This window comes from Thunnus thynnus, chromosome 6 (genome assembly GCF_963924715.1).
Source record: "Thunnus thynnus chromosome 6, fThuThy2.1, whole genome shotgun sequence".
In the NCBI taxonomy this organism is placed as follows: domain Eukaryota; kingdom Metazoa; phylum Chordata; class Actinopteri; order Scombriformes; family Scombridae; genus Thunnus; species Thunnus thynnus.
In genome coordinates this window covers 26,170,957-26,193,469 of record NC_089522.1, presented here as the reverse complement: position 1 = coordinate 26,193,469, position 22,513 = coordinate 26,170,957, and the positions used below count along the sequence as shown (strand labels likewise).

Here is a 22,513-nt window from a genome sequence, read left to right as displayed (position 1 = left end):
CAACGACACAAAATTATTTATGAAAGCATGAATATTTATGAAAGAAGTGGAGAAAGAAAACCTAATTGTCACATGAAGTAGCAAAGACAGTTTCACAAGTCAGAAGTTTTCCTCTGACGTTACACAGGACCAAAAGAGGTAGCTGGTTTCAGTTCTATTTTCAAGCATGATTTAACTGTGATTTCTGCAGACCTACAGTAGATATGCAAACTATGCTACTAAGCATATAAGATCAGATATAGTGGTATAGATACACACAGTTCACTTTGGACAATTCTTACATGAAAGAAACAAAGCTACGTGTGACAGTTGACCAAAGTGACCACTTCCAGGCGTCTTGCTGAGCTGCAGTCATGCATGTACTACGGGACTGCTTGAAAGACAATATTGTGAACACACACTGAAGAAAATAAAATATTTCATCAGATAACTGGTCACATAACAAGACATACTTTTTTTTATGCCAAGTTAAATGTGTTTTGGATACGAGGCTTCATATGTACATCTTTAAAGATTATCTCAGAATTAACAGGTTTTAGTGAGCTATGTGCAATTATGTCTTCAATGTTACAAAAAGGCAACACACAGAGAGGTACACTCAATAAGATTATTTATGTTATTGTACAATCTGCAATTTTTTAACAAATAATAAAAAAAAGATTAGTAAGATGTACAGTATTCGAATGATCACGTCTGGTGTGGACTGAGGACTCCGCCTGCCTCGTCACATCGAGTCCACCCAGAGCTCCAGTGATGGGAGAGGGAGGGGACGAGGGCCAGGAATGACTTTTATAGATGCTCAATAACTGTATGTGTATAGATATATATATGTATGTGTGTATGTATGTTTGCATGTATCTGTAATTGTTGTTGTATACTAAGGTCTTCTGTGTGTTTGAGTGTGTGTGTGAGTGTGTGTGAGTGTGTGTGTTCGCTCAGCCAATGGAATGTCACATGGCGGTGGATGGGATGAAGGGATGAAGGCAAACAGAAATTTTGGGGGGTGGGGGGGAGAGAAGGAAAAGATGGAGGCAAAAGTAGCACGGGCTCAGTTGGTGTAGATCTGGCCCTCCGGTGGCTGAGGAAGCTTCATGTTTTCCTTGCACGTCATGAGCCGTCGCAGCTCCAGCAGCACCATCCGGATACTGTAGGAGTTCTGCCACTTAGCCAGCGCAGTCACCGCATGCATGTCAACCTGCAGGACACAGAACGAGTGAAGATGGATGTGATGTTACGCTTTGAATCCTGCTAAGCTCATTAACACTGGCGTGTGGGTTTTCATGGGAATTAAAAAAAATTGGAAACGCTCACAACATTCAAGCTCTGTGCCCATAGCTTGAGGACAATTTATGTTCTACATCACAGAAACTGTCTCCTAGCTCAGCTTTTACCTTTCTAAATGACAAAAAAGTGTTAGAAATAAGACTTAATGGTGACTTCAGTTGTGCTCGGGTCAGTTTTCACACTAGCTTTGTTTGAGTCCAAACCTGAATGTGATTGTCTCCTTCTCCACTAAACCAATTGCTCTGTTTTCAGACTGGTTTACTGTTGTTTCAATCTGTGGTATGTTTAAAGTGTCATGGAAATTTTAAAGATGAATTCAAAGAGAGCAAGTTGTCTTTTAGAGTTTTATTGCAATAACTAATTCACATTGGCAAATGCGAATCCTCCAGTTTGCAAGGCTGAAGAGATACTGTATGAAGTTCAGTGTCAGTATTTGTAAATACAGCCGCATAATCATCACATACCCGTCACCCTAATAGGTTTCTTTTAACTAATTTATCATCTCTCTGGGGAGTTTCTCTCGGTCTTCCGAGAATTAAGAGTTGAAAACTGAATCCTTATCTGCTTTTCCTTCCTAAGAACTCTCCCTCTCTGCCTCTGTCTAATCAGCAGTTAAGTTACAGTGACTGAGTCCAACAGCTCACCTTTGATGGTACCTGTTGGGAACATTTTCACACAGGAAGCAGAGAGACAAAGTCTTACAACGTGATTTTGGCTATAAAGGCAGTATAACATAATCTTAAGACAATAACGTAAGGGTATAAGTTTCCATTTCATAAAGATTCCCTCATTAAAGCGCCAGTTGTTGGTGCCCATTTTAGACTCGCACTTGGAAATGGGAGGACGATGGATGGGCAGGCGTTGCCCCATTTTAACAACTGATAGGAGCGCAATCACTCAAAGTTCTCCGCTTCCCTTCAAGGGAAATTAGTCATGTTGGCCTTGCAGGATATTTTCTGTGCTACTAAATCAGTGAGGCATAGGGCTATAGTTGAATCAGAATTTTTCAAGTTGACTGAATCGCCAATTTGGGACGAATATTCGACTTTCGAGGGGATTGGGGGGCAGTGCACACTCCACACTAAACTCTGGTAGCAACCAACATGTCTTTCTTGTCTCCCATTGTCATGCTAAGAATGCAAAACTTTTTGTTTGACTCAGCACCTGGATGTGAAAGATGTGTGTGTGTGTGTGTGTGTGTTCTGCACACTGATCGCTAAGAATGCAAAACTGCCACTAATGATGTTAGTATGACATGCACACATTGATTTACTTCATGTGGGAGGGAACACAGCACCAACTGCATGTACCACAGTTTGAATAGTTTGAATTTTATTGCTCTGGAAACAAAACTAGGAAGAGGCGTTCCTATTACCAAATGTTTCGATAAACAACAGTCAGGTTTGGACTAAACTAGCCAGTGTGATATTTCTCTTTTGCCAGAATTATTTGATGGTTAGCTGTCAGGGATTTCAAGTATGCACTTTCTTATCTGAACCGATCAAATCTACAGAGCAGGTATGAGAGTCATGCAAAAAAGACTTCCTTTCATGCATGCCACTCTAATGTGTTGACATTCTTTATACTGTATACACATACTCCCAAAACAACACCAGTGCTCTTCAACACAAGCAATTCATTTTGACTTTGCAAGACATACTATATATTTATGCTGACAGCTGAGGCATCCGAGTGTGGGTAATCGAGCTGGAAAAAGAACTGGTATAGAAGATATACATACCACACCGTTGGAGGTGTGCACGCCATTCAAGTTTATCTTTGTCACAAATCTGACAAACGGTGGTGACTCTGGGTATCCCGGCCCACATTCAACCTTCAGATTGTACATCCTGTTTTCGTAGCTTGTCTGTGGGCAGAGACAGGTAGGGAGAGGTGAGAGGACAGAAAACAACACAACAATAAACAGCATACAATGTCCAAAGTATTCAACAATAACATTCATGTGAAATCCATACGATAAAATACCCAAAATCAGAGTTTTCACTGTTAAATATTGAACCATTTTTACTCGGTTTCATAGGAACAGTAAATATGTAGGTTTAAACTCTGAGAGCTCAAATTAACTGAGCCATGTCCACAGTCTTTTGAACAAGGTTGTTATACAGATTATGGATGCATACTAAAAAACTAGACAAATTTTCAAAGAGTATCTTAGTAGCACTCAGAATAGTAATTCCTACATTTAGCATCAAATAAAGCTAAGATGTTTATTTTCAGAAAGGAACCAATTCTGTGATCTTGTTCCCTCCGAGGACTGTGCTATATGTTGCACTACTTGTTGCTTCCTGTCATTTTTGTGATATTTTATCTTGATGAAGGTGCTGCTGCCTTAAATTCCCTTTGGCAACTACTGTAAGCATCATTCATTACATATCATCCCTTTGAATCTGCCTTGAGATTTAGTCTACTTCATCAAACCTGCCACCTTTCGGTTACATGACCGTCTTACATTAACCACATAAATTCTTCTCGCACAGTCCTCATTGGGGTGTCTAAAAATGGCACCACTCACCCGAGGAGGGCCGAGGATCACTCCTCTCCATCGTGTTAGAGTCATGTCCTCATCATCCTCCAGACCCCAGCTCACCGTTCCATCCCCCACACCTTTCTGGCCTTCCTCCAGCTCTTCAAGTAGCCGGAAATTGCGAGGAACTTTAACGCCTGTTATGTGGACAAACAAACCACATGATCAGTTCTTAGGAGACTGAAGTTTGGATCACAGATGCACACCTCAAACACGATGAGTGGATTTAGGTACCACTGAGCTTTTACCACACTTGTCAGAGCAGTGACTTGCAGTTATACAGGTATGAGCTGGTCAAGGCGTGACTCATTCAGACGCACATAACGTGACAGTGAAATAAAGGACGCCTAATTTAACTGGCTTCCATTTTCCTCCTGAAAATAGTGGATGTTAGTCATGTTATTTATGCCCTTTAAATCAGCATCTGGTTTCGACGATGCTGCATCATTTGGCCTCTGCAGTCAGATGTGCTGGTGCTGCACTGAAGAAGTGAACCGTGCAAACAAACAGTCACACAGCCAGCTGGTGCAGCAGTTTTTTTTTTAAGCTCACTTCACCGACATCTCGAGAGTCCTCATTAAAAGAATATTTTCTTGATAAGCAGGAAGTCCGTATCTCAGAAAACGTCCTGTCATTGTTGACGTTTAACAGTCAAAGGTTAAACATGCACGAAGGATAAATGTTGATGCACTAACGTCTACTGGGAACGTTTAATTGCTCGATTTGTCATACATCCGTTTTCAGAGTCAGTAAACAATATTATGTCGCTAAGTAGCTTTAACACCCAGACGGTAGGGTGGCGGTGCCGCTAGCTACAATTACTATGCTAAATTACGTTTCTGAATGAAAAGCCAGTAAATTATACACTGTTACACATGCAGATAATTAGTGTTAAATTATTCAACGCGTATTGTGGCTTCTATTCAATTCACTCACTCCTTTATCGGAAGTCAAACTGCGTCTCGTTGCCTTTGAGTCTAACTTAGCTTACGTTAGCTTAGCTGATAGCATCGCTTCCTATTCATTCTCTTCGGCGGCTCCAGCTGCGCGTTAGCTTGCACGTTTTTGTATAGCGGCTGCATCAGCGACACAATCAACCTCATTATGAAGCGTGTTAGCTACATTATGAAAATTAATTTAACTGATTATTTAACGGCAGTTTATCTAAGTGATTTATTTCTCTCACACATTTACCTGATCCGGCGGCGACCGCCATCTTGTCGCTACACAGCGGGAGCGCGCACGCAGCTTTGCCATTGTCGCCAACGGTGCGTGCGCGAGGAAGGAACGCAACGCATCGCTTCCTTTGTTTGTTCCATGCGAGCCCAGTCTGAGCAACACTAAGTACATGAAACTATGTGACCGGTTAAAGGAAGGGATCACAAAATGTTCAAGTATGTCTTAAAACAACAGTCAGGAGCCAAAATGAAAATTCAAATAGGTTTTTCTTGCTGTAATCATTCTTCCTGTTCATACTAGCCACTGGAAGATCCCTTTATAATGCACATACAATACAAGTGAAGGGGGACAAAATCCACTCCCTCTGTGCAAAAATGCATTTAAAAGTTTATCTTAAGGTAATATGAAGCTTCAGCCGTCCAAATGAATCAAATTGAGTAGATATGTTTCAACGTTACAGTGTTTTTAGTGCCAAAGTACCTCTTTTTGTTACTATGCTTCCACCGCATTCAGAGGAAACACAAAGAGGGAATTTGATGCTAAAAAGACTGTAAATGTGGCAGATATCCACTTGATATGACTAACTCAGACTGCTTAAGCCTTGTATAAGCTTCAGATAAACTTTTGAATGCATTTTTGCACAAAATGACTGTGTGGACATCACTTACATTGAAATACATTTGAAGGGGATCTTTTAATAGCCAGCATGAACAGGAGAAATGATTACAGCGAGGAAAACCTCTTTCAGTGTTCATATGGACACCTGTTGTTTTAAGACAGACTTGAAAATTTGTGAACTTATCCTTCAAAAGCTAAATTGAAACAAACTCAATGCTGTACAAATATACAGCTGCTCCGTATGGTCACAAATCACATCTCAAAGTGTGTGAAGGAAGGAGGACGAGTCAAGTTCAACTGTCAATGTTTTATTTATAATACACAAACATAACTATTTACAAAATCATGATGGGGTGTGAGGGTCAGCTGCATCAGTGTGAGGATGAGTGAGAAAAGTAGAAGCGCTGAAGGCTGCAAAGATGACAAACCGAAACCAGGGACAGCAGGGTTGGCTTAAATAGGTCCAACAAGCGCCAGCACATGAATTAATCAGTAGCAGGCCATTTTCACAGCAGACATTTTGACTTTCATAGAGGGAAAAGCACAGGTGTTACTGATAACCTTAACGATGGCTCTATTCTATTCCCAGTGTCCCAGTAAAGTCATGTGAGTGTGTCCCATTTACAAGGACTAGGTCTCTTCGTCACCATGATGTGAGCACTTTTTTTACTGGGCATGTTGCTAGTCTTTGTGTGCATCCAGGTATTTTATTTATTTATTTTGTACATCTTTTACATTCTTATGTTTGTATGATCTGTTCTTTTGCACTAGATGTTGTCTGACGGCTGTTGTTGTTTAGATGTTGTGAGGTATAGCAGCTCTGCATGCTCTCATGGTCTAAGACAATTTTTATTGGGGACAATACAGGTTATCTTATCTTAGTTCAGTACTACATAGTAATAGTGTACATTATATAGCCTACTACTAATTGTCTTAGCGCGCTATTTTTGCATTTTCTGCATCAGTGAACCAGCATGCACAATACCAGGAAACTGAAACAGCTTAATGGAACTCAGCCATCATTAATTTTATCATTTACACAGCAGCATGTCCTCTGTGAAAAAGGCTGATGGACCTAAAAAGAGAGGCAGGAAAGAAACTAATGTGTGTGTGTGTGTGTGTGTGTGTAGCCTAATTAAACAGCTACAGCATCTTAAAACCAAAGCCATGTGGTTTTCCGCATTGACGTTTTGTCTGTTGCAGGTTGTGCTGACTGTGTAAAAGATGCTCCTGAGTACTGTTATCTGTCAACAGATGGAAAAAAAAGAAAAACACTTTCACAGAAATCAGATTGTGGTAATTTATTAACCGTTTATTTAGTTTATTTATAAATACAGTTTAATATACACATTGTAAGTCTCCCAAATGGAAGACAACAAAAAGGCATCAAGGCATTATTCTGATATCTAAAACTCCATCACCACCAGCTTACATAACCAACTACAACATCCATATGGGTCCTGCCTCAGACGACGCGAGAGGCAAGAGAAGGGCAATTTAAAGTCAGTCAATAAATTGTTTTCCCATATCGCTGGCAAGATTTACAATAAATCAATCAGGGAAGAGGATAAGGCAATTCAATAAAAAGTCCAAGGATCTTTACAAAAGTGATTTCAACACAGCATGTCAAACATACCGACGACAACTGCCCACCCAACTTACTAACATGTTCATTTGTTTTCACAAAATTGTTTCCAGTGGGAAAATATTTAGTTAATCACACATTGTCACAAAAATACCATTCAAATCCACCAAGGAAAGCCCATTTTCTGTGAGTCCGAAAAACCAAACACAGTTTTAATCACAAATTCTACCTCAATAACAAGAGGTTAACTGTACTCATATATGGCTACAATATAATGCATTTAAAATCATTGGGCTACTCTGGCCAACAAAATCTGATGGAAATGAGTGACATAAATAACTTTTATCATCTAAATATCTGCCTTAACTTTACTAATGGAGTGCTTTTTTTTTTTAAATCACCAATTCATATTAAACTAATTCAATCTAACCACAATCCTGAGTTCATCTGGAGAATAAGAATGAAGAACAAGTTAACGCATGTTACATCTATACTCACAACCTGACTCCTCACTATGACACCCATAAATAACAACATGAGTCAAAGATTATTATAGTATGGGTCTGTTCTGAGCTCACCAAATATCTCCAAACTAAATATGGCATATCATCTCTACTATTATCCTTTGTCATTTACCTATTTTGCAGTTTTACATAAACACAAAACTTTCTTAAAATCGTCATAACTCTTATATTATCACAAAAAGCAATTTACTGAAGCGCAGAAGCATCCAGTAGAGCCAACGCCAAAGTTCCTGTTTACATAGTAAATTGTTTGTCAGGCTTCCAATGTGTCTACTAACTGCGCATTTAGCAGTGCCCAAACAATGTAATTTCCTAATACTGATGAAAAAGGACTACAGGAGTTGAATAAGCGGGCCTCAAACTTTGCTGCAGCAACACAAAACGGCATCCATTTACCAGTATATATAATTACACGACCTAGCGCACACAAAAACTGCTTCTCACAATACTCTACAAGCACTATGCAGTCTGCAGTGTACTTCTGCTGTTGACCTATGGTGAATATATCAAGTATGAAGGATTCAAAAACTGGAATATTACATAATATAAAACATAATTTTGGCTCCAAAAGGAACTATTACTATCATTAAATTTCCTACTTTGACTATATAGCTTAATAATCCTTTTAACCAGGTCAACCCGGCCGAGCAGCAAGATTAGCTTCTCCTGTTAAAACCTCAAAACTCTGCCAGGTTTTCCTTGGAATGAAGGTAATATTTTGGTAGTTCAAACGTGTGACCATTTGGTCAAAGTTTGGGGACATCTTTTGAATTAAGTACAATAAATTTCATCCTCCCTGTTAAGTGTCTGTTTTACACAAACTCAAAAGGAAAGCTGGTGACCCAGTGTATTGCTTGCACAAGCCGACATGCTGTATGCATGCATGCATTCTTACATCTGTGTAAGTGACATGTTAATTAAAAAGTAAATTTTTTTTGTCATGCACTTTTATAAGTAGCTAAAACTTCAAGCTCCAGTTTCCCAACTTTGCAAATATCTGAAAACTATTAGAAAAAGAAAGGCATTTTAATCTAATCAGATGAGTTAAGACGTATAGTTAAGGGCCTCTTATTACACTGCATAGTTATTCGCTGTACAATACATTTACAAATTACTGACTAAAGCATTTTTTTAAAAAAACAAACTTTCAACCAGTTACTTGATTACATAATCTCATCTATAGAGTGAAGAAAATCCTGGATCGTCAGCCTTCACTGAAGCCCTTGTAACATCACCAAGTCTGCTTGTCGCAGTTACCAAGACGGTACACAATGGCAACATTACTCAAGGGGAATGTTACGCTCTAGAAACTGTCATTTCCTTCCCACAATACAAAAGAAGAGCAAGATGTAAGGAGTGAAAACAGTGTTACATCAAGTTGGCACGTAACTTTGGAGTATCTGCGTGTGATTAACTCCGAGAGACAAATCCCAGAAAGACAGAATAGTCATTGCGACAACGCAAAGAAGAAGAAGAAGAAGAAACAATAAAAAAAATACGCAAGTACTGCATCTGCGGCGTGTAAGGCAGCTTGACAAGACTGCATGTGCCTCTTTCCTGACTGCTAATGAGTCAAAATCTAAAAAAATGCTTTTCACCTAAGACACATGATCATCTGAGAAGATTACAAGTAAAACAAGATACATTTCTATTTGCCCACATTTCCTAATGGCATACATCAACATTGACTAAAGTTACACACATTTCAATGTGAGTTTTTCATATCAAATTACCTCTATGTTCACACTCTTCCTGAAAATTATTTAACTTATGCGTTTTGCATTATCGTTAAAAATAGAAATGCACATTTTCGCAATGCACGCTGGCCGGATATCATCTAGAAAATTCCAATCATAATGCCAGCTGAGGATCTGACAGCAATTTGTTTTTTGTTTTTTCCTTTTTTTGGTTTCTGTTTTCTGAGCTGTCAGACCTGTCGTTTAGCATCCTGATGGGATGATTTTGGCGTTTAAAGTGTAACTGTAATCATTGTCTCAGATTGACAAAGCCATTGACAAAGCCTGAACTGTTAAATATGACTGAGTCTTTGTTTGAAGCAAGTAGCTTGAAGCAACAACAGGAATTGGTTGAATATTTAAAAAAAAAAAAAAAAAAATCACATCTTGTCATCACCTCACGAGAAAAAAAACAGTTCCAAGAGTGTGCAGCTGAACCCAAATGTGCAAGAGGTAAAAAAGAAATGTAACAGTAATTAACCAATTTGTTCTTTAGCTACTAACATTGGTAAAGCATCCAAAAACCCTGTTTAACCCCACGTCTACTACTTACCCAAGTCTAAATCCAATTTTATCACTTGCACATCAAATAGACGCAAAGACCGATCCAGAGAAAATAAAGCAGTGCTAAATATAATGTGATCTATCACCTCTACAAATGATCAGTGGTGGCTCTGAAGGAGATAAAAAAAGTGGGTTTTTTTCTCCTCTTTCAAGTATTCTTGCTCGGGATTGTTTGAATATTCTGAAGTGAAGGAAATCTTTTAATCTCCTTGGAAAGTGATTGCAAATTATGTGTCTGACCAAACCTTCTTTGCAATAAAGCCTCTGTAAATCACCTCAAAAACAGATAAATTGTGTTAGACATACAAGGAGTATATAAGGATATATTGCAATTTGAGATGATGATCTCCATCGTGAGTGATGTAAAATTCCAACAAAGCCCTCCTCTTGAAAAAACAGACAAAATGTGCAAGACTTAAAGCTATGGCATCAGAAACTGTTAGTTTTTCTTCCAATGGATTACAGTTTAAGTGAGGCAAAAAGGGGATGAGAAGCCTGGACGGAGCCAGCGTCTTCTGAGGTAGGGTGCAGTTAGCCTGCGGCGTTACTTGACTTTATGAGCCCATTTCAGGTCATCTGCTCTGGGCTTCTCTCCCGTCACGCCCTGGATAATATCCTCCAGGTTCCTCCAGAAGCCCAGCTTCTCCAGAGGGTAGTTCAGCCAACCTGGAAAGACAAAGCTCAGTGACAAAATCTGCCGTGGACGCTCACCTACGAAACAATAAGGCTGATTTTATAACGACGAACCTGTAGTGATGCAGAAGTACGTCTCATGCGGGGAGACGTGATGGATGCGGTGGTGTTTGCGGGGAAGGATGATGTGGCAGTCCTGTAGGAACACGACCCAGCGAGGGAGGCCGAAGTAGGTGTGCGACCACTTGTGAATCTGGTTGGTAAGCGTCACAAAGATGGCTAGTGCAAACAAGTAGCAGTACAAGGGGTAGATATGGTAGATCTCCGCTGCAATTAAAAGAAGAAACAAGGTGAGACGGGAACAGATTAAAATCAGATTATAATATTTTCATGTAGACTAAAATGTCCAGCTCAGTTTGTTGATACAAAACTCACCGGGGGAGAGGGTGAGGAAGTTGAAGGCCATGTTTGCCAGCGGGACTATGGTCAGCATGCAATTGTCACCATTGGTTTCAATGAAGTCGTGACGGGTGATGGCTGTGGGGTCTATGTGGTGCTCTCTAAATGGTCGTATAAAGGCCTGCGGGACGGATCGGACAGACAGTACAGCAGGGTGAAAAACAGGAAATACAGAAAAATGTTCCTTTCTAAAAACAGATTATTTAGAGTGATGTATTCTAGACTGAAACGTGGATACTTTACCTTTCCAAAGATGGGCAGATCCACTGATCCCCACGTATCAGCACCCCAGTGAACAACTCCTGACGCAAAGTCGGCGGTGAGTATTCCTGCCACTGAGGATGAGATTGAGGAGGGGGGAAGGAGGGGAGTAGCAGGGAAAAAAGGATGAAAGAATCAATAAAATGAGGAGAGAAACAGTCTATATTATGCAACCTTAGGTTAACTGTACACTAAATATTTTTGTTAGTGTGCTTACCAATGCCCAACACGATGTACCACAAATGTCCCAGATGGAAATTGGCAAGGAGGTGAATGAAATTGAAGGCCATGAGAGAGAAGCAGAGGACAACACTTATCCATTCTTGACATCTTTTGCCTTTAAAGAAAAACAAAACAAGCGTAAATATTAGCGCAACAAACGAGCAGCAGACTTGGAAATATAAGATATGCAAGCATATTGTTAAACGTCTCAAATCCACAGCAGCTGAACATGATGTACCATCATCTAGTCCAAACCAAAATGTCTCAAAGGTCAGCATTACCTAATTATCAGGTGAGATTTTTCTTGCAACAGTGACAATCTGCACATAGTGAGGCAACATTCCTCTGCACTTTACTTGTTAAATGACTCTGGTGAGCAGCTGGGCTTGAAATACCTGTCCACAGTTTACAACTTAAAGAAGGTTGGAAACTTAAAGACAAAAAAAACCCTCTGGCGGGTAAAAGTCTGATCTCTGTACAGTCAAAGCTGTCACATGCAAGTCTTAAACTGATATGAGGAGCTCGAAAGGCGTCAAAGTATTTGTTTAATGGGCGTAAAGGCCGTTCACATTGTGTTGACAAGTTCAAATGCCATGAATAATGGTGGGAGGACTGGCCAAGATGTAAGCTACTGGACTATTAGTTCTTGCATTGCTCTCTGAGTTAACTTTAACAAAAACAACACTGTTAGGAAAGGTCACAGCAACTCCGTGGCAATATGAGGCTTCTGTTGTGAGCCTAAAGCAGACGCAGTAGAGTCTTCTAACCTCTGCTTGATGCTCGAAATGTCAAAGGACAACTGGCAGCGACTCAGACACAAATTCAACCAATCTCACATGATTCCTATTGTGTAACAACAGCGGTGTGGCTGCAACAAGCTGGTTTGCTCACTGTCATTTAATTATAGCAGTTAACGATAATCTTCTTTGTGAATATTAGCAGCTCCTCCAGCTTGTTACTCGGTAACTAAATAAAGGCTGACGTTATGTCACGCCACTTATGGACACTTGAACCGGGGGGATCAAGCTCGTAAGACGGAGCTGCGGAGGGGATCGACTCACCTGGCGAGTATAAATTGGCCAGTTCTCGGGCACCGGCGTGTTGTGGGCCCCATCTGGCCGTCCCCCGACCCGGTCCCTGCGGTTCGGGGCTCTGTGTTTCCACTCCACGGCCGTTCTCGTTCACCATTCTCGCCATTTCTCCACTGTGGGCCCGCCCAGCCCCTTCAGCGTCTCTACTCGTAGCCAGGAACAAACGGAATCATCGACTTCTCAGCCCACAGAAAGCGAAGCCTTTTCGGCCAATCAAGTGAAAGCCGTTGAGCGTAGCAACCAATCACAGGACGGGAAAGCGTAACAGAAGCGGCTGATTGACCAATGAGGCTCGCGAGCGGGGAAAGACCGCATTTCCTGACCCCACCCGTCCTGCCTGGTGCCCGCTGTGCTCTCAGCCCTCTGCTGGATGTACAGCAGATGGAGCTCTCTCTCCTCTAAAAGGACATACAGACTACAACAGGTGTTAGAGATTTTTGTGACACAACTGCTTCAGTTATGAAAAAGACCGAAGAAACTGACAGGTGAGGTGTTAACGGCTCAACAGCAGTGGTGGAAGAAGCACTCAGATCCTTTACTTAAGTAGAAGTACCAATACAGCAATGTAAAAATACTCAATACAAGTAAAACAAGTACAAGTAAACAAGTAAAAAGTATACAAGCAAAAGTCCTGCATGAACAATCCTACTTAAATAAAAGTACAAAAGTATTAGCTGCAAAATATAGTTAAAGTATTAAGTAGTGGTTTGGTCCCTCTGACTGATATATTATTATATATGACTTCATTAGATTATTGATACGGAAGCATCAGTGTGTAAGCAGCATGTTACTGTTGTAGCTGCTGGAGGTGGAGCTAGTTTGAACTACTTTGTATACACCTGGGGGTTGGACCCCTTCAAAGGGTCAGCAGATAAATCTTAGGGGTCATGAGATGACTAATGGGAGAGGAAAGAAGAAAAAACAAAGTTCTGATACACAAATCTGTTTTCAGTTTTTGGACTTTTTCTCTAATCTTTGATCGTTGGTGAAATATTGGACCATTTGAACATTTAAATGAAACCATGTGAGAAGTTTAGATGGGAAACTATTTGGTGGAGCTGTTAACAACTCATAGACATCTGAAATGTGACCCGCCTACACACTGCTTTTTGTAAGATATCAAAAGCCAGAAGGGTTAGAAACCACTGGTTTCATCTTTAATAATGTGTTGCATTTTAAAAGCTTGTTATATAATACATTGTGTCAAATCTTCATCTGAAAAGTAACTAAAGCTGTTAAATACATGTAGCGGAGTAGAAAGTACAATATTTCCCTCTGAAATGTAGTGGAGTGGAAGTATAAAGTAGCAGAAAATATAAATACTCAAGTAAAGTAAAAGTGCCTCAAAATTGTACTTGTACAGCACTAGAGTAAATGTACTTAGTTACTTTACACCACTCTTTGACAAACACTATACTGGCCACCAGTTTCTGTAGTAACTAACAATATTTGTGACCCTACTGTAAATATCATAGGTTCACTATTTGCAGTGATGGAATATGTAACTTAAGTACATTTACTCAAGTACTGTGCTCTACAATATCGAGGTACTTGTGCATCACTTGAGTATTTCCATTTTATGCCACATTATATTTCTGCTCCTAGTTCTACTCCACTACATTTTTAGAGGGAAATATTATTCTGTTTATTCCACTAACATTTATCTGACAGCTGGAGCTACTGGTCACTTTGCAGATTCAAGAACATTTACATGACCAGCTTAGAAAAATATGACGTATTTTTATAAAATTGGCAGCACAGTTGTTCACAAATTACTTCAAATTAGCTCCATCCCAACCAGCTGCAACATGTAAGTGTTTCCTACATATCAGAAATAATAAAGCAATAATAAGATACACAGTGAATAATACTATGACAGTGTGAATGGGACCATTCTGCATAATGAGTACTTATACTTGTAATACTTACAGTGCATTTAGCTGATAATACTTATGTACTTTATAAAGAAAATAATAAATTCTCAAATTCTGCATTTATAACTTATAATGGAGTTTATTTCGCAATGTGGTATTTTTACTTTTATTCCAGTAACAGATCTACATACTTCGAAATGTGTGTCCAAGCCTGGATTACCAACCAGGCAAAACAGGGAACTGCAAATCCCAAATTCACTGTGTGTCCATTAATTTTTGCTAATTTGATGAATAGACTGGAAACAAGGTGAAACTACTTCTCTGGCTCTGCCAAAGGTGAAAAAAAAATCCATCTGCCAGCACCTCTAGAGCTCTAAAGCTGGCAGGTGGATTTTATATTCTGTTCCCACTGTTTCCAGCCTTTGTGCTAAACTAAACTAAGCTAAGCAGCTACTGGCTGTACCTTCATATTCCCCAAAATACTGAGCTTTATTATTTAGAAAACCCAGGGACAGGTGATGTAATCGTCAGCACATAAGTTCTCCGTAGTTCCTGGATCTGTGGGAATGTGATGAAGTTGATGTGTGTTGTCTGCTGTGTGCTCTGTTCTTGGAACTTGGAGGCGTCAACGTTGATCAGTCGTTGCCGAACAGCACATTTTTGCCCCGGGGGCGTCTTTACAAGTTAATTTGGCTGTGTGTGTGTCTGTGTCTGTGGCTGTGTCTGTCCTTTCTAATAAGTCAGCAAGCAAAAAGCATATAATTAAAACAGAAACAGAAAGGAAAAAGGCAGCTAATCGAGTGACAGATTCTAACAAGTCACAGAATAACGTGTAACACTGGCGTGAAACGGAGGTTATAAAGTGCTTTACATTAAGAGCATTAAATATCAAATCAGCAGGATAGATGTAGGAGCTATTTGTTAGTTTGTGTGTTGTTTTATTAATAATAATTAGTATTTGTTTTGAGTGCTTGATTACTCTAGATATTTGCTTCATTTATATTACATTTCAATGTTCTTTTTTTTTTGCTAGTTATTAGTTTAGTTTACTTTTATGCTTGTTTAGGTTATTTAGTCTTAGCTTACTAGTGTTTTGTTCATTTTTGTGAATTGTCTCACAGGTTCAGGACTGACATGAGGGTCTTTGTGTTTTATAGCAGAGCAGGAGAGGCAGCAGGAGCTGTGATTTCTTAGTTCTTTTGTTAGTTTACTTACCTTGATAAATAAATTGGAAGGACTTTGTATGGACGCTGGACTGGACCCCCATGCTGCATCAGTGGCCTTTTCATTCTTAGTTTGCCGCTACAACAGTAACAACAAAATAGGATTTACAAAACAGCAAAACATCACTTTAAACAAGAAAGCCAGTGAATATAAGTGAGTTATGAGACGTTTTATTTCTTTTCAAGTTTCCGTTGAACTGGATAATCTGACAGTAAGAGGTGAACTATTTCAAAGTTAAGTGGCAAAGACAGCAAATTATCAGCCTCCCTTCATCTTAACTCGAGAGCACTACATCCAGAACACACTTGTTAGCTGAACTGAGAGACTTAACGCAACTAAATGGACACAACGTCCAGCAATATATCATTCATAAACTGATAGATAATAACAATTTTGGAGAGAAGCCATAATGTGCTGCCTGCGCTTTGTCTTCGAGTTAGTGTGCTGCATTTTTGAGGTTAATGTTGGGGAAAAAAGGGAAGAGGTCATGTTTCTGGGAAGGGTGACAGATGCGTTTTCTTTTTTTAAAACATACTCAAACAGAAAGTGTTTTGGCTTTACAGAATCGAAACTGGCACGTTAAAACACTCACATCGGCTCTTTTGCTATGTAATTATCGTTCATTTGCAATTCTCAACATTCACCACATGATGGCAGTAAGTCTTCATATTATATATAAATCCAGATCATTTGGCCCTGGTCACAGCCCGGAATACAAGAACTGTGAGTCAAGTTAAGAACAGCCAGTGTAGCCAACACTAAGGCTCATTAGACTTAAGCGTAACGACCCGTTTTTGGCACGGGGGCCACCTGAGTCATTGTATCCGGTTAATACTGCATATTTGTGGTCTATTTATATGTAAACTTTATTTTCCAGCTAAATTCTCTGCGAAAAACCACGATTAAACATCATAAAACATTACATCTTAGAAAGAACACACTTAATCGTTTACATGAACCGGCTGACGATATTTCTCATAACACCCACCCCTTACACGGCATCGGAGTGGATGCATCATCTTGGATAGTTTCACCACACAACAATAATAACACACACACACACAGGGAGACTGGTTTAAACTAGTCAGTAAATAACGTGGGGAAAACAGCTGTCAGGAGATGTGTCCAGTGCTACTTTCATGTGCATCTTTGTTGTGAGATGAATAAGCATTAACTTAGAAAAAGGGGTAAACAGGTTATCACTGAGTGGGATTTTTCCATTATTGTCGAGTTCATGAAGTGTGTCTTTTAGAGGGCGTGTCAACAAATGCTGGTTGAAAGTCCTCACTGCATTTTGTCACGGTGCAAGTGGCTCCGGGTCTCGTGGTTAAGTGGCTGATGTTGGTTCCCTTTTCATGCTGTCCCGAACTACAACTATCACAAGTGCCACACACACACACACACACACACACACACACACACACACACACACACTTTTTTTTTTTAAAAAAAAAACATGAATTTCACTGGTGAGTTCGTTTTTATTATCTACAAACAGACACGGATGAATGCGTGAAAGTCCTCTAAAGACAGCACAGGTTTGTCGGTTGGCTCCGCGCTGCGCGTCATACACACCTGCCCAGCTAAACTCCGCCCCTCGCTTGTAATAAAACCTCCGGAGTCAGGAAGACCTGTCAATTCCTCCCAATCCATGAGCACAACCTCTTCAAAGTATCTCTCACTGCATGTTACCACAGACAGTCAGTGACACAGGGGATTTAAACGCACCACATTCTTGAGCCATTTCACAACTTAAAAAGACATCTTGAACCAAAACCACTGTGGGCGCCTCATCTCAGCCCTCCATGCTCCTGCAATCCGGCGGGTGTTAAGATCCATGGAAGTAGCCGGCTTCTACGACGAGGGCAGCTTTGCTATCCACAGTAGAGACAGCATTATCAGCCCCATCAGCGGCGGCAGCTCTTATTGGAGGCTCGGTGACTCGATGACGGAGCTGGGAATTGAAGAGCGGGAGAGAGCGATAGACTTCAGTGTTTACCTGGACTCAGCTTTGCACTATCCGCAGCTGGCGGCGCAGACGCAGCAGCAGCACCAGCAGCAACAGCACCAGCAGCAGGGGGACGTTTTCTCAGATTTCCTGGCTGAGAATAAGATCAAGAGAGTTGCAGCGAACTACAAGAACTACACGCTGCTCAACGAGCTGGAGACGAGTCAGCGCGACAACTTGAGGGACCCCAGGGAGCCCTACGCGCTGGGTTACACCGAGCTGCAGGAGACCCGGGTGGATAGTGTGCTCAGCCCTGAAGTCGTCGGGAGCCGCTACAGAACTGCTGCTGCTGCTGCTGCTGAGAGAGACGACAGCCAGGAAGACGCAAAGATGGAGAACGGGTCGTCTGGCTTTGACATGAGGTCCTACCTTCATTACCAATCCACCAGCGGCAGTCTCGGAAACATCTCCACCGCGTCCTCGACTTGCTCCAGCCCGCCCGGCACACCTGCCCCGTCAGGTAAAAGCAGGTCACCATCGCACGGTGGCAAAATGTCCAGCGGGAAACCAAAGAAACGCCTGGACAAGGACAGTGAAGAGTACAAGATGAGGCGGGAGAGGAACAACCTCGCCGTGAGGAAGAGCAGGGACAAAGCCAAACTGCGCAACTTGGAGACTCAACATAAAGTGCTGGAACTGGCTGCAGAGAACGATCGTTTACAAAAGCGTGTGGAGCAGCTGTCCAGAGAGCTGGCCACCCTGCGCAACCTACTCTCTGCCACCGGACAATGTTAGAAGCCTCCAAGCAGAGACTCAACACGGCTCTCTGGGCTGCTTGTCTAATCATTGATGGACTTTAGAGCCGGAGGTGAACCACTGAGCAAGGGTTGAACACGGTACGCTACACGGGTGAAGACAGCGGCCACCAGTTTACAAGGACACTTTGAATGGGACTGAAGAAAGTGGGTGCATGGATTGCGCAATCATTCATGATTCTTGACATGTCACCTTAGCTTTATTCCCCAGATGTAATTTTGTGTACATGCAGTATTTCTGTGCAGGTTTTACATACATGCGAGTGAATTTATACATTTTGTGTATTTGGAGCAATGGTTGTCAAGGGGAAGAGTTGTGCTGCAGTGAAATGATGCAACTCTTTGTAATACTATTGGCAGTGAATGAAATAAGTCTAATTATTTAATATTAAAAAGGTGAAATGCTTTAATTGTACTTGATATTTTATTGAATTAAACAGATTTATACTTTGTTAAAACAATTTCATTTGTAATTTCTTCTTTTCTGTCCTTTCTGAAGGAGGTGTAGGCTCAGACAGACAGACAAGCGGGTGTAATGCTTGCCTTAAATATTCACACTCATGACAGTCAGACTGTATTATCACGTCTTTCATTAGAAAACATGGCCGTTTTGTTTTTTAAAAAAAATGGCTCGACTGTAAGGCAAATTTGCAATCTTTTATCCCGAAATTGAAAGACACACGACATACTGTAGGAATGTGACGGTGCTTCTTCGACATAAACTGAATTTTACAAGCGTACAGACATTTTAATGACACCTCGGCTCACCAACATCACTATTCATTATCATTTTGTAACACCAAGACAGAGAATTACATCAGCTGTACATCGATATATAAACCTTCTCAGCTACTGAATAGAGATTAGGCCTACTAAATGGGGATTGTAAATAGGTAAGAAGGTAACGCGATCCCTCAAAATGTGTTTATTTGACCAAAAGAAGCAAGAAAGAGACTCTCCACACTATTATTGGCTAACATTTAACGCCAGAATCATTTACATTCATCTGTTTACTCAGTGATTTGACACAAAAGTCTTCAGATCCTGAATCAACAATTTTATGCTGAAATGATACTGCTGATAGCAGCAAAAAAAAAAAAAGAGAGAGAGACTCGGTCACACAGCATGCAGCACAGAAATGTTAGCTTTATCTGTAGCGCACGGCTCTGTCAATAGTCTGCTGGGTCCACTGGCCCAGAGAGGGGTTCAAGGTTGCATGGAAATTAATCAGCAACTAACCTCCTCACACCACCTCAGGTCATGCTTTCAACAGCCGAGACCTGGGAGTCGTTGCGGCAGAGATATGAATAATCCTGAGCAAACCTCATTCAGCCCTCAAGTGGAAAACACTCAGCAGAAAATATAGAAGTTAAAAATGGGAGTGACGAAGTAGGTTACACCAGACATTATAGATAAGTTGACAATTGGTTTGCAGTGGAATTTACCGAGCCCTCTGACTGCATTTCACTGTGTGCACAAAATGAAACATATCTGTCACGAGCAAGCAAACCCCCAGACAGAGGAGATAAAGAAAGGAGCAGGAGCATGGTGGGATTTGTAGGTGATCTGTCACAATTTCAGGGTGGGGAGTGTTTTCTCTCTTCAAATAGCACAGAGGAAAAACCACTTCTGCTAGTTTTTCAAGAGTGGGCACATTTACTATATAATGGCACTGAAAAGTCACGTTATATATTCTCCAAAATAAAAAAACTGTGTCCTGCTATTTTGTGTGGTGAGACATGACATTTTGAATACTGTGGATATTTCAACACACTCCGAGATGAACAGTTTAGCTTTGAGCTGTTGCGCAATATCCTCCCTTTCCAACACATCACCACTTGAAGAATGCTACACCCACATTTAAATAAGACATTGTTATCCTCCATGTACATGACAATGGCTGTAAGTAGTTGTGGCTTGGCTTTAGGCCTTACTGGTTACAAAACCAGTGCAAACACAAAAACATCGTTAACAGATTTTATTAAAAGTTCCACATTTTTAAAAACATATTTAACACAATCACTGCAACAAAGTGTAAATAAAGTGTGACTAGCTCAACATCTAACACTCCACTGTGTTTGAGAGCAGATCCTTTCTCTCTCGCTGCTCTCGTAGCTGTCAGCGTTGTTGGCGCAGATTCATTCAAACATTCTAGGCATTCTTTCTTCGATGACCCCTTGTTTCCTATTGGAGCCCCACGCAGTCTTTCCCTGTTCCTGGCTCACATGGTGACAGGAGAGAGGGAAATTCCCACACAGGATGACCTCTTTTCTTGAGAGTTTAGCCCAGCCTCCTTTCCACATTTTACCGTCAATGGGCAGTGTCTGTCCGTAAAGTCCTTGTTGCATCACAGCCCCTCCACAGGCCAACTGGCCTCCTAAAAACTCCGCTGATAAAGCAATACAAACAGACAAAACACACACACACACACACACATACACACCTGTCATTCTAATGTTCACTCTGTACCAGTTGTGAAATGGTAGATTTTTGTACTTATGAGTCACATTAATATGTGTTTTTAGCGCTTTGCACTAGTTGTTCCTCAAAACACTTTTCGTACATTTTGTCAGCCTGTGTTTCCCAAAATATCAAAAATAGCCGGATGCTGAAAGCTCAGCCTTCTATTATTTAACCCCTCTGATAATTTCATTTGGCTTTGGTCCAGTTCCTCTGGCTTGTTTAGTTTGTCCGAGACCAGATTCACAACACATTTGTCACTGTTTAACATAAAGTCTCCTGTATACCAAACAAAAGCGTGTCGAAGTTAACTGGTATTATGAACATGGAACAAACAGAAATGAAGTTGCATGGCATCTCCACAGATTAGAGTTTATGGAAACAAGTGTGACACATGTTCATATTAATACTGCAGAACCAACGTTCAGCTGTTGTTCCTGGTTTCACCTCACAGGTCATAACAAACATAGCGTGGCCATGACCTTTGCTTCGTAACATCTTCATGATCAAGGCAGTCATCAAACCAATAACAAACAAAACAGCACATGACAATAATAGCAAAATTATTACTATTTTTTGTTAATACAGTTCAATACTGTGGGTAAATACTAATTTTGACATATTTGATCAATGTATTTTAAAGGATAAAGCTGGTGGTGTTCAATATTTTTTACAAATGCCATGAAGAGACCAAAACCAACAATGTGTTAGTCCGTCTATCAATACTTTTCCCTACTCTTTCTGCTACTCATTCATCCCTACTGAAGACATAAAGCTTTTGCATTTTTTTTTAAAAAAGGGCCTAGATAAGTCATAAAAACAGCTGTATGCTCTCATTTTTAGGAAGTAGTGAAGTTGTTCAGGACTATTTTTTAGCTACAGAGAAATACACATTTTCCAAGTGTGTTTAACAAATTTGTGTTTATATTTGTGTGTATGGTCTCCTTGTCTCTCCTTCCTCTGTGTGTGTGTTTGGATGCTGTAATGTGATTTCCCCCTGTGTTTATGTGTAGTCTGTCCACTTTCCAGGTCTCCATGGTGATGGAGGGCGCGTGGCTGAGGTCCTGTCTATTTGGCTGCACCTGGAAGTTGCTCGACGTCCTTCTTCCTGTGTTATAAATCTATCTGTATTTTTGTCATTCTGTTTTCCTGTTTGTCCTGTCAGGGGGATCCCTCCACTGTAGCTCTTCCTGAGGTTTCTTCCAATTTTTCCCTGTTAAAGGGTATTGTGGTGAATTTTTCCACATCCGAATCAAGGTTCTAAGGAGAGAGGATGTTGTATTGCGGTACAGACTGTAAAGCCCCCTCAGGCAAATTTGTGATGTATGATATTAGGCTATACAAATAAAATTGAATTGACTATTTTTAGCTGCAGATTAATACACATTTGGTGTTCTAGTGAGTATTTTCATGGTGTATGTGGGATTGACACAAAATAAATGACAGCGCCTGTGTTCTTTGTGATGGATAGATATGTCTCCAAGTGCAACA

General features: G+C 40.6%; 4 protein-coding genes across 9 annotated transcripts in view; 2 read left to right on the top strand and 2 right to left on the bottom strand.

The window, feature by feature from the left end:
- Positions 1–22,513, top strand: part of klhl12 (kelch-like family member 12) — a 124,768-nt gene that overhangs the window by 69,453 nt on the left and 32,802 nt on the right. The gene's annotated exons all lie outside the window — the stretch shown is intronic.
- On the bottom strand, positions 594–5,127 carry LOC137184909 (ubiquitin-conjugating enzyme E2 variant 1-like). Of its 3 annotated transcripts, none has more exons than XM_067593032.1 (4): positions 5,024–5,127; positions 3,818–3,966; positions 3,026–3,151; positions 594–1,195 (listed from the first exon to the last, which is right to left on the bottom strand). In XM_067593032.1, exons 1-4 carry the CDS (start codon positions 5,043–5,045, stop codon positions 1,049–1,051), a joined length of 444 nt encoding a protein of 147 aa, XP_067449133.1. In that variant the 5' UTR covers positions 5,046–5,127; the 3' UTR covers positions 594–1,048. The 3 variants fall into 3 exon arrangements, with proteins under 3 accessions (XP_067449133.1, XP_067449134.1, XP_067449135.1); XM_067593033.1 differs by lacking the exon at positions 5,024–5,127 and adding an exon at positions 4,766–4,845; XM_067593034.1 differs by lacking the exon at positions 5,024–5,127 and adding an exon at positions 4,821–4,839.
- peds1 (plasmanylethanolamine desaturase 1) lies at positions 6,913–13,208 on the bottom strand. Its single transcript, XM_067593030.1, has 6 exons — positions 12,672–13,208; positions 11,606–11,725; positions 11,371–11,462; positions 11,104–11,248; positions 10,783–10,995; positions 6,913–10,701 (listed from the first exon to the last, which is right to left on the bottom strand). The coding sequence occupies exons 1-6, from the start codon at positions 12,805–12,807 to the stop codon at positions 10,580–10,582; spliced, it is 828 nt and encodes a 275-aa protein (XP_067449131.1). The 5' UTR covers positions 12,808–13,208; the 3' UTR covers positions 6,913–10,579.
- On the top strand, positions 17,405–19,023 carry cebpb (CCAAT enhancer binding protein beta). Its single transcript, XM_067593029.1, has one exon. The coding sequence runs from the start codon at positions 17,637–17,639 to the stop codon at positions 18,540–18,542; it is 906 nt and encodes a 301-aa protein (XP_067449130.1). The 5' UTR covers positions 17,405–17,636; the 3' UTR covers positions 18,543–19,023.

Excerpts from the sequence above, each read along its gene's own strand:
- cebpb (XM_067593029.1), top strand. The coding sequence starts at position 17,637 with ATGGAAGTAGCCGGCTTCTACGACGAGGGCAGCTTTGCTATCCACAGT.
- LOC137184909 (XM_067593032.1), bottom strand. The coding sequence starts at position 5,045 with ATGGCGGTCGCCGCCGGATCAG. Across the intron at positions 3,152-3,817 it reads TGATCCTCGGCCCTCCTCGG|ACAAGCTACGAAAACAGGAT; the intron begins GTGAGTGGTGCC and ends CTCTGCCCACAG. Across the intron at positions 1,196-3,025 it reads TGCACACCTCCAACGGTGTG|GTTGACATGCATGCGGTGAC; the intron begins GTATGTATATCT and ends TGTGTCCTGCAG.
- peds1 (XM_067593030.1), bottom strand. The coding sequence starts at position 12,807 with ATGGCGAGAATGGTGAACGAGAACGGCCGTGGAGTGGAAACACAGAGC. Across the intron at positions 11,726-12,671 it reads GGCCAATTTATACTCGCCAG|GCAAAAGATGTCAAGAATGG; the intron begins GTGAGTCGATCC and ends TTTTCTTTAAAG. Across the intron at positions 10,702-10,782 it reads GTACTTCTGCATCACTACAG|GTTGGCTGAACTACCCTCTG; the intron begins GTTCGTCGTTAT and ends TTGTCTTTCCAG.